The 17,933-nt window shown below is 40.8% G+C and overlaps 1 protein-coding gene across 3 annotated transcripts in view; it reads left to right on the top strand.

Annotated features, from left to right (window-relative positions):
* The window catches only part of MAPKAP1 (mitogen-activated protein kinase associated protein 1), a 176,381-nt gene that overhangs the window by 101,566 nt on the left and 56,882 nt on the right, over positions 1–17,933 (top strand). For all 3 annotated transcript variants that reach the window (XM_019510913.1, XM_019510912.1, XM_019510914.1), the window contains 2 exons: positions 2,007–2,179; positions 8,030–8,206. In XM_019510913.1, the coding sequence (XP_019366458.1) occupies positions 2,007–2,179; positions 8,030–8,206 (350 nt within the window). The remainder of the gene's footprint in view (positions 1–2,006; positions 2,180–8,029; positions 8,207–17,933) is intronic.

Genomic DNA, 17,933 nt, shown 5'->3' with positions numbered 1-17,933 from the left:
TTGCGTACTGACTGAACATAAGGATCCATCATGACTTGGCCGATCATGTTCTGCCTGCTAAAAAGATTTTGAGCTCCTCTGGTCTGTATCTATTGTGTTCTACTTCAGATTTCATTTTTTTTTTAAATCTCATTTCTAGCTCTTGTAGCCAGAAAGGTAACTATCCTATAGTGAGCCCAGTGTGTACTGATGTCTGGCAAGGGCTCAGAATACAGGAGGGAACTTTCCAGGCACTTCCCACCACTAAGAGCAGTTCAGCTGCAGCAGCAGCAGCACTGGGCATCCTGCAGCACATGAGCCTCGTGTCCTGGCTGCTCAGCGCTCCTAGAACAGGATGTGAATGTCTGTAGTGGTGGCTGCTGGACAGAAAAGGGGGTGAAAATTACTGGGGGATTTTTTCAGTACTTTCAAGTTCAACCGTTCATGCAAAGGTTAATTCTTTTCATTTTTAAATTATTTTTACTTTTGCAACTTAAAAGTATAAATACTTGTATTCAGTTACTTGGAATTACTAACAAAGAATTCTTTCTCTTGGTATGAAGCAAGGATATCATCCTTATGTCAGTTAATTTGTTGGGGTTGTGGGGGGGATATAAAATATTTTTGCTGCTTAAAAGATTATTAGCTTAAAAATAGAGTCCTATCAGCTATAGATTTGTCTTCTAACACATTTAATAGATCTTTATGTTGCTTTATTCTTTATGTTTCAATTAAGTCTTAATCTCTCTGGTGCCAAATAGATTTTTTTTTTAATACAATAAATTGCAATAAAATGCAGTGATACCAGTTAATCCATCTTGGTTGTCTTCAGTTTTAAATGGTTAGCTATGGAGTCAGTTATAAGTTGGTTTTGTTCTTGCCTGGACATCCAGACAGCATGTTTACTTGTAACCGGCTAATCCCCTCTGCATCTCTTTGCGTGGCCGTTCATTGCGATGTTGAGTCTCTTACTTGGGTGCAGGGTTAACATAGGTTTTCCCTGGTGGGAGCTCTTTGCAGCAGCTTGTAGCCCGTGGCCATGTAATCCTTATGCTTAGAGGCAGTGTTTCTGAATCCTTTGCACCCATGAGATTCATGCATGTTATGTCCCACTAATTTATGTTCTGTTGTTACCTGCTGGCCTGCCCAGCCTGACCTCTCCCAGATGTGACGCTGCATGCCCTTTCCTCCTCCTTTCTGTTGCTATGTGCAGTACCAGTCTCTAATTCCTCCCGTTTTATGTACAGTGGGAAGGAGCCCCCTGCACATTAACCCTTAGCCCTCTTTGCACAATAGTAGGAACTCCTTTGAGCCCTTCTCTGCTCCACCAGAGGAGGAGCTGGGAGGTTCAGTCTCTGAGTTAAGCTGGAGGAACTCATGGAAAATTAAAAAACTCAGGGCAGTTTTGAGCTGTCTCCTGAATCCACTGGGGACTGGTGCTGATATTGATAATGAAGCTGAGCATTTTTTTATGCTGTGGGCATCAGGATTCTGCCCACACCAGAGCTAGGGGAAGGGATGCCACGGAGAAGAGTGACTGTAGTCAAGGGAAGAAGAGATCCCAGCAGTCATCTGCAAGCAGGGGAAAGGGGATGGGAAAGAGCAAAAGTTAAGAGCTGGGTAATTTCAGCATTACAGCCAGTGCTGAGAGACGGTAAGTTTTAGTTGGGAATGCAGGTAGGGTGGCAGAGTTGTTCCTTATTTAAGATCTTGTGGGAATAGGGAACGTTGCCACAGTTTTGATTTCCCCCCATGGGAACTTCCCATTGGGAAGATGCATGAAATATGCCTAACGTGAGACTCATCTTTCACAATCATCCATACAGAGATTTTTTAATAGCTTTAAAAGAATTGAACTTTATTTAAACATGCATAATAACTCATGTAACATTTAGAAAGTAAAAGAATTACATTTTGGTTCTAGCCACTGTAATAGACTGTAGCCCACACAAAATGGCATGCGGTGTCTGTTTTACACTGTCCCTTACTTGGCTTAATAAAATGCTTTTTTTTTTTTTTTCCAACAGGGTCATGTTGGAACAACTGCAACCAAAAAAATTGATGTCTACCTCCCCTTGCATGCAAGCCAAGACAAACTACAGCCAATGACAGTTGTGACGATAGCAAATGCCAAGGTGCATGACCTGATTGGACTAATATGCTGGCAGTACACGAGTGAAGGACGGGAACCCAAACTAAAGTAATGCTCTTTCTTTGCCACCTCTTGATCTCTAATTTTCTTTGCTACAACCATTTTTGCATAATGAAATGGATTTCCATGCCAATATTTTTACAGATAAATCTTACAGGAACCACCTACACATTTATCAATACTTCCTTGTGAGCGATACACACACATCTGTATCTATTTCTCTTTCAATTAAACTACTGGGTACTCTGTAATGCTAAACATATGAAGCCAGGGATGTGTAAATGAATCATCATTTCAAAACGCTCTATGTAAAAATAAGATAAATTGCACCACTCTTAGTGTCACTGACAGTTTCTTTACTTTATGCCTGACCTAGTTTTTGCACTGCTGCTTAGTGGTTCAGGTACGTCACTGGTGCACCAGGTAGGAACAATCTGTAAACCTGCTTGAAGAATAACAGCAAGTGGTGTGCAGCATCTCGGGGTCTCTTTCTGCCCCTGGCCTGACTGTCTGATTAGTAAGAGCAAGGCCACATCGCTGATGTGAGCTGCCAGGGTTTTGTTTGAGACAGTTTATGCATCTGTATAATAGATGACTAAATTGTGTTGTATGAGTATACAAAAGAGGTCAGAGTTAAGGTTGCAGGGTTATTGGTTGTAGCCATCTTTTTCTAAGGACATAGGTGGACAAGGTTCTTTGGGTTGATGTGACTGCTTTTATCAAACCAACTAAACAGTTGGAAAAAATGGTCTTTGCAAGCTTTCGAACACAAACGCCCTTCTGGCATAAGGAGACTTTGGAAGAGTCTCCCTATGCCTGAAGAAGGGCGTTTGTGCCCAAATACTTTCAGGGTTAAAGTTGTGCACACAACTTTAATTTTATTCCCTCCCTTTAAAAAATGGCACTTTGCCAACATAATTCCCTTCTATTGTAATTTGTGGAATATTTGCACTGTAAAATGTGAAACATATATAAGCTTTTCTTTTTCCCTAAAGAATTGATCGTATGGGGGCTAAGCGTCTAAGATGCCTTATCCTCTATGTAAGTGTTTTGAAGACACCACTAAAAGGAAGATATGGATATTGGGAACATGCAAAATTTATCATAAAAGTTTAGTTTTACTTGAAATTGTGAAGACTGCTTTATTCTTTAATTGAGACACCCCTTTATCATAAAACAGACCTTTTATATTTGCTAGTAAAACTTTCCTCAATCACTCATGCAATAAAAAGATCAAAATATACTGTTATGCTTAGACATTTTTTATGGCTTCAATCTATCAATAGATTTTTCAATATCTGCTGTAATCATTGGTTACCTCTTTGCTACGAAAATGTCTGCTTCTAAATTTGTGAAACTGAAAAATAGATTTAGTTTGTCACACCAGAGTACTTGCTCCTTTTAGTAAAGGTAATGGTTTTGTGATCGGTCATACATGTTCCATGAAATAGTTACTGCATACCTTCTTAACCTGGATACCTTTGCTTTTAGAAGCCTCCATAGAGTCTGCAGAAATACTTACCCTCATGTTTGTTGCATCACAAGAGGTCAGAAGTAGTTAGTTAATATAAGAGATTCATCTCTGGTGCAAAGGAAAGATAACCTAATTGATGCTTTTATTTGTTAAATCAGTCAAACTTTCAAATTTGCTCCTTGTTCCTGGATTTCTCAGGAATATTTTTGTAGTCATGAGTCATGTGTTTTTAGAAGTGAGCTGATAACTCGGTAGGTTTGTCTCAGTAGCACAGTTGACAGGACAATGCTTGTTGTGTCTGCGGCATTAAGAATTAGCTGTGTTCATGTAGGATCCCTGATTGCTAACCGATTTTAAGTTGTGGATGTACAACAGCATTGGAAGGTGAGCCATCTCAAGGACCAGGTGTTTTGTAGGTTGTTGTTTTGGCTCCAGAGTTTCTTCTAGTTGTGCAAGAGAACAGATGAGATATTGAGACCTGTGATGTATTACACACCTCAGCGTTCTGACACTGGTGGAGAAATGTAGGAGTAATTGCAGACGCTGTCATTCATTTGCCGTTATTAATCACCATTTTCTGTTGGTTAAACTTTTGTTGATCCCTTGGGTGATTTTTGAGCGTTGTTAGTCTATTTTTAAATGTACAAGATACAACTAATGTCTGAGTCTCTGGGCACACTTTCTCTTGGCACATGGTACACATCCCATTGACCAAAGTAAATGAGTACAATATCCAATAAAACACCAACCTCTGTTTTTGGGGAGTGGTGTGAAGGTCTCCCTGGGAATGGCGATGGCCAAGAAGGGTATTAAAATGTGAGCTGACCCAACTGCAGGCAGATCAGTACTAGAGGAAGTGTTGCAGGTCATTGGGACACTACATGAGGCAACTGAGAACTTGAGCCCTGGTGTTCAGGGACAGAGGCAGAGTCAACATTTCCAAGTCGGTTTTATTTAGTGTGAAGTTTTCCTTTGTTTTCTTGTTTCCCTAGTCTATTTTTGTCATTGTTGTTTCACACCTTTCCACAAATGAGGATCCATTTAACTCCAGGTTAATTTCCAGAATTCATTTCTACATCAGGAGATTCAGATAACTTATATTGTATAAATTGTATATTCTACTTTCTATTCTGCTAGTTCTAAATCTAGTTGCTTTACAGATGAAAAACCATCAGAGTCAGTTAGAAGAAAGCATTTAAATATACATGGGTTAAACCTACTTCTTATTTCATATCTAAGAATACACAACATAGCAGGCATAGCTGCTAATAACCTTAGTGGGGAAGAATGAGGAGGTAGACCTCTGTCTGGCTTCAGGAGAGCCAGATCTTGTCATCACTTTCTTTCTCCTGAAATGCAGACTCGTGAGTCCACAATGAATGAGTTGTAATTGGGAGCTTTGGGAATGTCTTGTGTCTGCGTGGCCCTGCCACTTTTGTGATTTGGTCTCTCTTCAATGTCTCGAGACAAGGAAGCCTAAATAGAGCTAGCAACCCTGTTCCTGGCCTCTTGCGTGTGAACTTTGGTGTCTATAATCCGCCGGACTGTCCTGTTGCTGACTGGTGATGGATGTGCTCTGGCGATTCCACTTTCCAAAAGCCTGTGAAAATCAACTGGGGTACAGAGACTTTTAGATCCACACATTTATTTTAGAATACTAAAAACTGACAATTCTGCATTCACTACAGTAATGTCTTCCATTATTTTGGTAATGAAATCAGAGTTTCAAGACTTTTCCATTTAAAGAGAAATTTTAGTCTGTCGTCTTAGCTTAGTGCATGTGAATTTATACATGTAGTAAAAAATCTATAAATGTATCAACTGGATTTGTTTTTCCATAGTTTATGCATAGAGGTACTTCCTGAATATAATGTACACCTTCACTAATTAATTATTAGAACCGGATCTATGTTGTTTTGTCTCTTCAGATAGAGGATATGTTTTTAATTTTTCTTTTTCTAGAGATAACCTATATCTTTAATTAAAACAAAAAGAAAAGCAAACATTTCTTATGTGGACTATAAAGAGCATACTCTTATGTTTTACTCGTTTTTTTCTTAAATTGAGAGCGAGAAAATTTGGGTGCGTCTTGTATTTGAGGGCATCTTAAATGCTTTGAAGGAATTCTCTTTCGTGGTGTTAATACAAGCTTTTAACAAACGTTAGAACAGTTGTGAAGCAGTAGTGTGTGTAGAGCAGGTTACATTTCTCTCAGTCTTAAGGTATGTGTTTCCATAACATTACATCTGAAAAAACCTCAAACTCTGTACTGTCTCACTAGTATCTTCTTATTTTTCACAGACAATAACATTTATTTCCTGATTTAACACACATACAAATAGATGCAGATCAGCAGAGCTCAGAGTTGACTGCACGTGTGTTATTTCTCAAAAGCCATGTCCCCTGTTTGGAGAGACCTGGAACACCTTCAGTTCATAAGACATGATCAGCTTCATATGCTTTCAATATAGCAGGGCACATACAGAGTGAGGATAGTGTTTAAGCTCTGCCAGTTCGGCACTTGGGGTTTTTTTTCTGATCATGCACACACACATGCATGAGAAAGTGTGTAGTATCTCCCCCTTGCTCCAGTGGGAATTTTGCACATGCACCAGGTACAAAAGAGATGTTTTAATGTTATTACTAGAGCCATGGGTGTACATTGCTTACATGTTGGGGGAATTCTGCCGGACACATAGGTCCCAGCCACAGGATTCGCGGTCGGAGTCATGGAACATGTAGGTGAAAGAGCAGGGTCAGGCAGACCTCCAGGCTGGAGCATGTCCTGCAATGGGATGATCTTTTAAGTTGTTTTTAAAAAGGACACTGAGCATGCAGAACTGTGTTACTGTGTGCTGCTGGAAATCCCAAGTAAAAGTCCTCCTTAATATCTAGATTGTTCTTGCATATATCTAAGTTCTGTGCCCATGCTACCATGCACCCGTTTTTCTAAGTTTTGCTGCTCTGTTCCTGAAGAAGTTAAAAATCAGTTCTACAGTGATGTATCAAATTCTTCACAGGAGTCCAAGGGCTCATAACATTTTCTTTAACAGCATTGCAGAATTTACAAAATTTATAGTGACAAACATTGCTGGATTACTTTCTTGTTAGTCATTCATTTAACAAATTTACAGTTTAGATTAATATTAATATGTCATTATTACCTGTTTTGTATAATAAATATCTTAGTCATGACTCTGTGCGCATAGATCACCTGGACCAAGCACTCTCAATAAGCACTGTTGCAACCAAAGGTTTGTGAATTAATTGGGAAAATTGCAAATCAGGTAGTCAGCGAAATAATTCATTGTCACATCCAATCAATAAACTTTGTAAATCAACTCATTTAGTTCAAAAAATGATCTATATAGATCAAGCGACCAATTAAACAATTAGCATACACTTTGCAATTAATTAATTTAAGCATCAATCAAGTAATTAAAACTCCAAATTTAAACTGCAGAGTTTAGAAACATACTGCCATGTGAACATTTAGGCTATATGTCATGCCTCTGGAACAAGTCAGAATGCTGGCAGATTTCTAATAAGAAAGAGTACGGATTTATAGCTGAGAAACGTAAGCGTTAGTGCTTAGATTTTAATATAAGAAAAGCTGATGTGCCATTGTTATATTTTGTTTATATAGAATTACATCTCTCCCGATTCTAGCATGTAGAAAGAAATCGGTTTTCCTTTTTTCTCTCACAGCATGTGTCTGAGAACTTGGGCAGTATTTAGTCCCATGCAGTACTGCATAATAATTTTAACTGCTTTCATTGATTGGGCTGTGTAGGCGTTAAGAGATGTTTTTTTGTGGCTTATTTTCCACTGTAATAACTTTGGTTGTTGAACACATCTTTGACTTTTCATGTACGTATTTCCTTGGCACAGTTGTTGCACTGTTTACATATCTGAGTGCACGCTGCACCGGTTGAGCATATCCTGTTACAAAACAATGCGTTTTTTCACACTTGTTAGAGCTAAGACTGAAGGAAATAGAAACTGCTCATTCAAATTTCACTGTAAAAATTAACTGTCACATAATTAAACGCATTTGCACTGATGGGAAAAATATTGCTGCCATTTTGGCAAGTCTTAAAACTTTAATAGCGTTAGATATATTTTAATCACCGACTTGTCATTGTTTGCTTACAAATCTGCTAATGATCATATGATACTGCTCTGCCTTGTTTGGAGGTTTTCTTTTCACCCTACTATCACATAATTACTTTAGCTGGAGAACCTAAGGCTTGAAACTGTGGATAAATACGCCTAATCAGTGATTTCTAAAATATATTGATTTCTACACCACAGGAGCCTGTTGGCTCATTGTCGGTGGCATTTAGCACCTGACACTGGGCCATAGAAGTTAGCTGCCGATGGAGCTTCCCCTCTGGAATAATTCTGCTCTTTGTTTGTTTCAGTGACAATGTCAATGCCTACTGTCTCCATATTGCTGAAGATGATGGTGAGGTCGACACAGACTTTCCACCCTTGGATTCCAACGAGCCCATTCATAAGTTTGGCTTCAGCACTTTGGCACTGGTTGAAAAGTACTCGTCTCCCGGGCTGGCAGCAAAACAGTCGCTTTTTGTTCGAATGTGAGTATTGACACCGGCTTTCTAAATTATCTTCACATCTGGGCTTATAGTCTGTATCCCAGCTCACACTTTTTCCCCCCTCTCCCTTCTGCACTTATGCATTTGAATTTATCAGAAGTCACGCCCTAGATATATTTGAGATTTTTCATAAGTCATTTCTTTTGCATGTAAAATCTTGTATGGGCCATGTGAGCAGGAAATCTAGTTTCCATTTTAAACTTGTCTCGTAAGTACTATAATACCTCTCTTTAATCCTAAAACCAGAATCTTTATGGTTCTAAAACTGCAGAAAATATACCATGCTGCTTTGTGCAGAAGTGTTGCATGCTTTTGTTGCTGAGAAATACTTTGTGATCTGGGGGGCTTTGTTTTTGTTTTCCCCCCAAATACCTACTGAGTTCGTAATCTTCAGTTCCTTTTGGTCACACCATTGTTTTGCAAAATTACTCTTTTAGCTGAAAGTCTAATGTGCCTGGACTAGCAAATGAAATGAATGCACTCTTATGTAGAAAGTAGCTGTAAGAGAACCAGGCTTCTTGAGTCTTGGCAGTACTTCAGCTTTGGCTTAGCACCTAATGATGTAGTTAGCTCTACCTCTCTCATGTATGGCTTTTTGCTCCTTCCAGAAAGAAATCATTTAAAACAGTTACTTGGACCAGTGCATCTTAGCTGCTGTATCTTTGGTGTAAATACCAGGTCAGTTACTACAACAACGTATTAGTTTTGCAAGCCAAAATATCTGTAGGTGTTTGGCCCATATAGATATAAGTGCTAATGTACTGTAAGTGTAATTTGTGGGAGTAAGTGCCAATATATTTTTCCTGAATATTGGAAGGATTTATATTCTTTTGGCTCATGGAAAAGACCTGTGCTTCTGGGCCATAGGGTCGGTTCCAGTTTTGAGTGATCCTAATGGAAAAAAAAAAAGATTTATTTGATTAGTTTTTGTATGCACTGTCATGTGCACCTATGAATATCTCATCCAGAGATTTTCTCAGGAATCCACCGTTATGAGCCAATACCTGTTTTCCAGGATGGATCCAAAGTCTCACTTGTCTGCAGTGTGTGCAACTGAAGTCTTCCTTGAGAAGCAGCTCAGTTTGCCTCCCTCTGGTACTTTGCTTTAATGGTAGAGGCAGACTGCCCTGGACTCCTAGTCAAGCCACTTTAATTTTTGCCATTACTGCAGGAGGGTAGAGTGAGAAGTCATAGTATTGTCAGACTCCTGCTTCTAAAGAAGATTTCTACAAGTGGTGCTTGTGTTGCATAGTGGGGAGAGCAGAAATGTTTTTGGCTTCCCTCTCACTATCCCAGTCTGTATGTGACAGGTACAGGAGTAGACCTCTGAGCTCCCCGGGAAGCCAAGAAGGTGTTCCTGAGACTGAAAAGATTGCATTATTTCATCTTGGCTCAGCTTGCCCACACTTGCATATGTTTCCACAGGGTCAGGGTTTTAGAGAGGATATGGTCACCTTGAATGGTGACGTTTAAAAAAAAAATCTACTTTAGTAATGTTTGTGTGTCTTTCCAAGAAGCTGAAGAGCAACACCTCCAAATACACTTGGTGTTTCCCTCTCCTTCTTTCTGTGCACGTGTCTCCCATTCAGCTCTCTCTGGGCTCAGCTTTTCCACTCCTGATGTTAGTAACTCCCTTGTGTGAGGCCTGGGTGATGCGATGATGTTGGTGACAGCCAGAGACATGCATGGGGCAGATGTCACTGGGCCAGAAGTCCAACTGGCCACCTGCAAAACCGTGCTTGTAGCTGTCCACAGAGCGCTGTGAAATGCAGGAATAAAGAAATGAAATGGGGGCTGAGGGGTTTTTTGTCCTGTCATGTAAGTTAAGATTTCTTTTTTACAATAGCAGCTACAAACTTCTCAGACGCGGATGTGCCTCTTGACGTTGGCAGTGTCCTTTTAAACAATAAAGTCTTCGTGACCTTTTAAAAAATCTCAGTTTTTAAATTTGCATTACTTTGAAGTGCGGTATTATTCTAGCTCATGAAGTGTGAGAACATTAGAGTGCAGTGAAAGAAAAGCCAGTGCCGGTATGGGTGTAAATTAGCGAGCCATTTGCTTGAGTCTTGGAGAAGCAACTGTGTTTTTTCTTTTCATTCTGTCCTAATTGCAAACACTTTCATTGTCCATAGAAATGGAACATATGCAGTCTGCATAATTTAGTATTCGTAAATCTGACTTGATCTCTTTTTTGGCAACAGTTACTGTCTGGAGAGAAGAAAACCGTTTTCTTTGTTTCTGTTTAAAACAACAGAAATAATCAAATAAGACATAAATATGGAAGCCACTCATTGCCTACCTTAAAATTTAAAAGGTCAGATAAATCAAACATGTATATTTGCACTCTGTAATAAGCGTTGTACCTGCACAAATATGCTGCAAAATTCATGAGATTTCCTGGTGTCTTTCCAATTGAATTTTCAGAGAAGTGTAATCTTCTGCTTCTGCCAGGTAGGAAATTGCTGGCTGAGTAAGCCAACATGTAGCAAATCAAGATCTGGGTCTCCCACTTGCAGGAAACCCAACGGAAAGGCATGGTCTCTCTCTACCAAGGTGGCACAATCAAAAATTAAGGCGATTTAAAACAGTGGTTATTTTAAGCAAACTAAACATAACATAAACATTAACATTGTTCAGTTTGTATAAAATGGGAAATCACACCCAATTGCAAGTTTAGATTAAAATGTCTAATGAATTAATTTACAAATCTTGTCTTTTTTAAATGCCACCATCAAGAAGAAGATCTTTTCTTAACTTAAAAAAACCCTGAACTATAAAGCCTTGAATGCTGCAGCAATGTTACTGGCCTCCTGTGAAACTCTTTGCACTCAAATGAGATGCTCTCAGCCTTTTCGGAGTCCAGGCACCCCTCCGCTGCTTTGTTCAATGTGCACTGTCTCCAGTTGAGAGCCACTGTTGTGTTCAACTTACCTCAGTGGTTCTCAGCTGGGTGCTCTTGCCACCAGGTAAGACTGCCATGTGCCAGTGGCGGAGCCAGGTGCAGCTGCTTGCAGCCTCCCCTCCACCTGCCACGAGCAGCCTGGGCTCTGGGCAAGCCCCTGTCACCCATCGCCATGCCCGGGTGGCTCACAGCAGGCAGCAGGGAGGCTGCAAGCAGCTGCACTGGGGTTCTGGGCCCCACTCCCCCTTTCCCCATCTCTTCTGTCTACAAGGCAGGGGGTTGCCATACCGATTAATCACTTAAGTGTTCTAATTACAACAGGTTAAGTGGACATATTTTAAAATCAGTATTTATATCCCTAGTGCCCACAAGTCTTGTAGTCTTGAAGCTCAAGTTTTATTTTTATTAAAATCAGTCTTTGTTACTTTTTTTTTCATTTCGGGTCAAAATCATTTCAGTGTTAACTATTCAGGTGTTCAGGCTAGTGTTAAAGTAAAAGGCCCTAATTCTGCCTTTGATAGCATGGGGACCATGAGTCTGCACAGATCTGTTCTAGCCAGATCTGTGTAGACTCTCCGCACTGCAGGGTGGCCCAGCAGTGCCCTGTATCCTCTACAAGGCAAGATTAAGGCACAGCTGGAAATGCAGCAAAATGGATGGGGAGAGCCAAGCATTTGGTCACCATTTATTCCATGCTTGGAGTATGTTTAAAAGTTCTCTGTTTTAAAAAAATGGGAAATTGCACTTGGCATCTCTGTTAGAACATGGACTGAGCAAAGACAAAGCTGCCTTTTGGGGTAAAATAATTCCTGGAAACGAAAAACAAGCTGTTTTGTGGCTTGGAAGGTCCAATCAGTTGCAAAAATGTTGAAGATTGTATCAAGTAATGTTTCAGTAAACAAAAAGACTTTGTGTAATCGTTAATCTTGTATTGTTGGCATGTGCATGGTAATGATTTGTGAAATTGCTTGCCCTTTCTGAGTAAACAGGTATTTAAAAAAAAAAAAAAAAATTTATATTAAAATTCTGTGCTAGTGGTTCCTGGGATCTAAAATTATTCCATGTTCCCTAAATGTAGCCGCATATAGTGTTTCTTATTGTTTTTGAGAGACCCTACATCTTCTTTTCCTTTGCTCTTATTCGACTCGTGCATGTAATCACGTTTTTATGTTTTGTAGCTCTCATTCCCCTTATGTTTAAGTATCCCGGTTGCTGCTGTGTCAGGCTAGTGACTGGTAATGTTTATTAATAGTGTATCACGGGTGAAAAAATTGACGCTTCTGAGAAGCTTCATGATGAAATGTGGCGTTTTATTTCAAGATCTTGCCCGTGCTGTATGTTGAATGCACTCTCAGATGTTATGCAGTTCACTGAGCTGACAGTTATGGAACCTCGCCTGGGACCCCGTTTCAGCAGGACATATTTGAACAGAAACAGTTTGCAAAACTTTATACACTTACACTCCTGCCAACGCAAACTCTTAGCCACTTGAGTTTGTTACGAATACCCAGTGGCAGTGGTTGGAAGTAGCCCACAGTGTGTTTTATATTCTGAGCTGAATGTAAATGTCTTTGTGGTTATATAGAGTAGTAAATAATTGAGTTTGATTAGGGAGAGGGACCTCATTATCCCCCACCTGTGCCCAGCTGGTAGGGGAGGGTCGAAATGAAGCCATTAGCTGTCTCTCTTACTGGCATCTCAAAGAGCTCAAATACATCTGTGTCTTATTTTCTTTTCTGGCACAATCAGTCGAGCAAGCTAAGCAGGCATGACCGAATCTGGCAACTTCCAAGGACTCTGGCAAAGTTGCACAAGGAGAAGACGGAGGGCAGTCATTCTGGCTTCTAGCTGCCCATTAGCATAGCAAGTTATGTTTTTGGAAAATGTCTGTTGTGGAAAGGAGTGCTTTGTCCAATGTCACACGCCGTGGTCTCGAACAATCCACTTTGATGTCGATTCTGATTTGTCAGGGTGAGTCAAACAAAGCGCTGCCTTCATGTAAACACCAACTTTTAGCTGGTGAAGTAATACCTGAAAACCTGACTTCAAATGAGCCAGTCATTTAAAATAATTCTTTGCTCCCCTTTTAGGTTTTTTTTTTTTTTTCTCTTGTTGGAAATGTTGCTATCACAAATACATCTGCTGTAACTATAAAGGCATTTCTTTTAGGTGACTGTAACTCAGCTTCCAGTTAGATGAATCTTAGCATATGGGTCCTTTAGCTTGCATACACTTTTTTTATTTTGACATGGTGTTGAAATTGCTTTGCCTATTCTGTATTCATTTTTTCAAAGTCACATTAGTTTGATATCTGGTGCATTCCTTTTGGAAACTTGCAAATAATGTGAAATCTTCTAGGATGCACTTATAAATGCAGCTGAGAGGCTTGAACTGTAGTTCTGTTCAGTCTGTAGGAGCATTTCCCAGTAAGGCCTGTTGTCAGTCTTCATACGTGTGTGTGTGTGTGTGTGTGTGTGTGTGTGTGTGTGTGTGTGTGATCTGTAAAATGGATTTTATCATATACGTGCAATGCAAATGTATGAAAATTAAGTACTATAACAACCGAGGCAATCAAACTCATAAGCACACAACAGTAACATGGGACTCACAAAAGCAAGACAATTCAGATGTAGACCTAAAAGTGTGGGCTGACACAGTCACTCTGATTCATATCGTTGTGTAGTTTATTAAAAAAAATGACCCAGCTTAAGTAAAGGACATTGTGTCAACCGGGATTCTTAGCCTCAACTTGGATTTTGTGCACTTCCAGTGGGAAAATCTTACTAGTCATTACCAGTCATTTTCAACCATGCCAGCAGTTTTCTGCAGAAAGCCTTAAGTGCTCCGATTTCTGCCTCGGAATAAAACAAGCTGCTTCCAGGATAGAGAATCCGACTTGAGTTTGGAAAAGTTTGTGCCTTATGATCAGGATGGAAGACAGTCCTCCTTTCCTAAAAGTTAATTTATTCACTGCAACTGTCCCCAAGGATAAGAGACTGCACAAATTCCCTTGCCTTTCTCCCCAAAAAGCAGTCTGAGCTCTGAAGCTCTTGCCTTTCTCTTGTTTTCATTTTCCTCTTCTGAACCTTGCCACCCTGGCTTCAGCACTAAGGCTGTAAAGGAAGATGGAAAGCCAAGTTACCTCAGAATGATCACTATCATTAACATTCACGGGTGGTTCACTTATCATTCCTGACTGCACAGACATGGCAGCCGTTATGAAACGTCCACAGGTGTAGCACGATGATACATATTACATTGTGCCACAATGGATTTATGTATTCTGTAACAAAAGAAAAGTGTAATGAAAAAATACAGAAGGTAATCCTTTATTCCTCCACTGCACAATTTATCAGTAATGCCTGTGGGTGATAAGTGCCAGGGATTTCCTTTGCTTGATTTAACCTTGTCACCCAGGTATGTTTTCGTAAAATGACAGAAAAATGCAGGCTCAGAATGTCTTTTGGCTCCAAATTTTAAGAAGTGCTTTTAATTGATAGAATAGTATTTTTTCTATTCCTATTGTTTTCCAGCAGCTAGTGATAGATACATTGGTTTAAAATGATGGTGTGACACAACAGTGGGTTAGGGTAAAATGTAAGTAGCTTATAATCTTAGTTAAACATATGTTAGATAAGGTATAGCTTGACATGAGGATGGTGGGTCTCGAGTACCAGTGCAGGGAATGACTGAGAACCTGGCAAGTAACCCTTGAAATGCATTTCCTACCTAACTGCACTGCACTGGTGGGAGGGGGGTTGGCGTGGCTTGGTTTAATTTGCAGTCTTGGCATGCTTCTCCATTGGGAGGAGCACTGGTGTGACCTGCCCGGAGCAAGCAACAGCTCTGTTGCATGCAGAGTGCCAGGGGGCCGGGCCAGGAGGTGCCATGCTGCTTCCCCACTAGCGTGTGGGAAGTGCGGCGTGATGCACTGGCCTTGCCCCGAGATGGCAGCACAATCTCATTGGTTTGGTCCCAGAGCCACGCTCGGCATCCGTGTGTAGGCTTACTGTTCGCCAAAGGGCCCTTATTGAGGGTCTGCTGGGTATTGTCGGAGAAAGGCAACGTTGCCCACTTTATTAAACTAAAACAAAGCAAGAAAGTACTAGCAACCTGAACCCTGATTGACATTTCAAACGCTTTTGGCCTTATTCCATAGCAAATATGCAAAAGTTTACAAATGTGGGGTGCACTTTACATTTCATTGCTCTTGCCAAAGTTTCACTTACTGAATAGCTCACTAAATATAGTAAAATATAGAGGTTTTTCTTATTTTGCTTTGATCAGTAAAATAAACTTGTAAAGATTGTTCTGGGATGGGATCCAGCTTCTGAGGCAAAGAATGGCTGTGGCTGAGCCGTGATTTAGTAATAGGGTGTTCAGCAACATTAGTCTGACAGTTCTCAGGCCAGCCGCTCCAGAGGAAGGACTGACCCACTTGGGAAGGGTTGACAACAGCTTTTGCTTTTTAACACTTACAGTGTCGAGAAGGCGAGGGCAGTTTTCCATTTTGGGGGTTCCAGGGATGCCTTGGTGCTAGCAAACCCAAATTAGGCCGTCTGCGTTCAGCTGCTGTTGTTTGCTTCTCTCCCAGCAGGCAGCCTGGCTCATCTGACGCTGCGCGGAAGGCCACACTTGGCTCACACGAAGAATGTTTTTGCGTCTGCCGTCTCTGTGATATGCCTTGTCTGTTTGGCCCCGGGGATGTTTTTTGGTTCTTCTTCTGACCTTTCTTTTCCTCCGTGTTGTCTTATGTTTTGGTTGGAGTTTTGCTTGACACTTTTCTGCCATGTAAAGTACCTGAAGGTAGCAGGCCCTGTCCTTAGGGGGAAAGAGTATTTGTCCGTTAGGGTGACGTGGCCATTGGCTTTGTTTTGAAAAGCTCTGCATATTCAGTCGATAACTCCTCAGCAACGTACTGCAGGTGATTTAGATCTGTAAATAAAACCATGATCCTGGTGTTACAGCTGTAAGATTTTTGCAGCATACACTAATAAGTGGTATGAGCATTACCTGCCCCAAACCTGCAAAATCAAGACTAGGTAGAGGAAACCTTTAAGGAAGTAGAGGAAACCTTTAAGGAAGTTGCAGAATTTAACCAGTCTAGATGACTGGGCAGCATGCTGCCAGACTCGTGCCAAGTAATGTATATTGAAAGGAATAACTTGAATTCCTCGTACATATCATAGCCTTCTAAATTACTTGTAGCAATTTAGAAAAAAAGCCCTGGTCATCCTTGAGGATGGTTTAACGAAAGCCCTCCTCCGTGTATGGCAGCAGTCAGAAATTCAAACAAAATGCTAGGCTATTATAATGATGAGCATTTTATAAAGCTATTAGAGGAATCAGCACTGTTCTTTCCTCTTGCAGAATGTGTTCAGGCCTGATCATTCTGTCTCAAAAAGGAGCAGTGGAAATAGCAGGGGAACAAAAAAATTAAGAGGCATATAAAGAGGATAAATGGAAAAGATTGAGAATGTTTAGAGAGTGATCTGACAGCGGTATAAAATAACAAAGGGTAGAGAAAAAGTGAATTGCTGATTCTATTTCAGGTGTTTCGTAATGTAAGAATAGGGGGAAGGGGCAATGAAAATGGAAGGCAGCTAGTTTAAAACTGACAAAAAGGAAATGATTTTACACAATACACAATTAACTTGCAGAGCTCGCTGGGCAGGGCATCACAGAGGCCAAGAATGCGGGAGGTTTTGAAACAGAAGTAGACCTTTTATGCAGGCAATAAAAACACTCATGCCAACAATTTTTAATTGTATCCGTTGTATAAGAGATGCCGTAGGGCATAAGCCAACTAATAACTTACCTTGATTCAGGAAAAAAACTTTTTCCCTGTACAGGTTATTCTGTAATGATCCAGTCGCCACTGTCAGAGCAGGGTCTGGCATGGCATCCAGAATGCCATGTCAGTTTATAAGTAATGGCTATATTTCCCCCTCCGTACAAGCAGGGTCATGTGGAAAAGGAGGCAGGGTCTCGGCTAATTCCTGTGTTTGCTGGAAGAGCAGTGTGTGTGGCTTCCAGACCCCAGAAACCATCTCACTGCAGCCTGGAGCACGCGCAGACCCTCATCTCTGACGTCAGTAGTGCTGGTGGCCATGGCTAAGACATAACATGGGAGAGGCTGCTAGTTCTCAGCGACTCTTTTGGGTCATTTCCCAGCCTGGCATTGGGTGGCTGTGATGATCTGAATTAAACTTCGTCCTTCCAGAGTTGCGGTGTCTTTCCACAGTATTAATTTGGTCCCAGTTATAATAATGTAAGTGTGTTGTTTGGATCACTGTTGACTGCCAGTTAGTTTTAAAAATATACCAGCTCTGATGTTCACATACATTTGTTTCCTGATTAGAATACTGATAGCGAGGTAGAAAACTCCTCCTCCTGCCGAAATTGCTTTGTGAAGCATAATTTCCTCTACACACTGCAAGTGTTTCCCTGTGGGTGCCCAGCAGCTCTAAAATTTCCTTGGTAACTGTCTGCAGTGACATCTACCGACACGAGCAGAGATTGGCTGCATGGGCCGAAGTCACTGACTTCTCCCCCAGATGCCTCTCACTGCATCCTCATCTCCTCTGCTTCACCAGCGATGCCGCCTGCTGCCCCTTTCTTCCCTAACCACTTCCAGGATAGTTTCTGTATTTCCTCTATGCCTGCAATGTCTTTCTCAGGAGATGGCCAGCACGGCTACCCCTTCTTCATAAAAATCCCTCATCTGGATCCATGCTGCGCTGTTCACGAGAAACAAGTCAGCAAAGACGCGCACACACAGACACACACACACACGACAGATATATA

The sequence above is a fragment of the Gavialis gangeticus genome, unplaced genomic scaffold (assembly GCF_001723915.1).
Source record: "Gavialis gangeticus isolate Ggan-Ray unplaced genomic scaffold, GavGan_comp1, whole genome shotgun sequence".
NCBI classification, from domain to species: domain Eukaryota; kingdom Metazoa; phylum Chordata; order Crocodylia; family Gavialidae; genus Gavialis; species Gavialis gangeticus.
The sequence above is the reverse complement of the archived record's forward strand: the minus strand, read 5'-3'. Positions and strand labels throughout refer to the sequence as shown.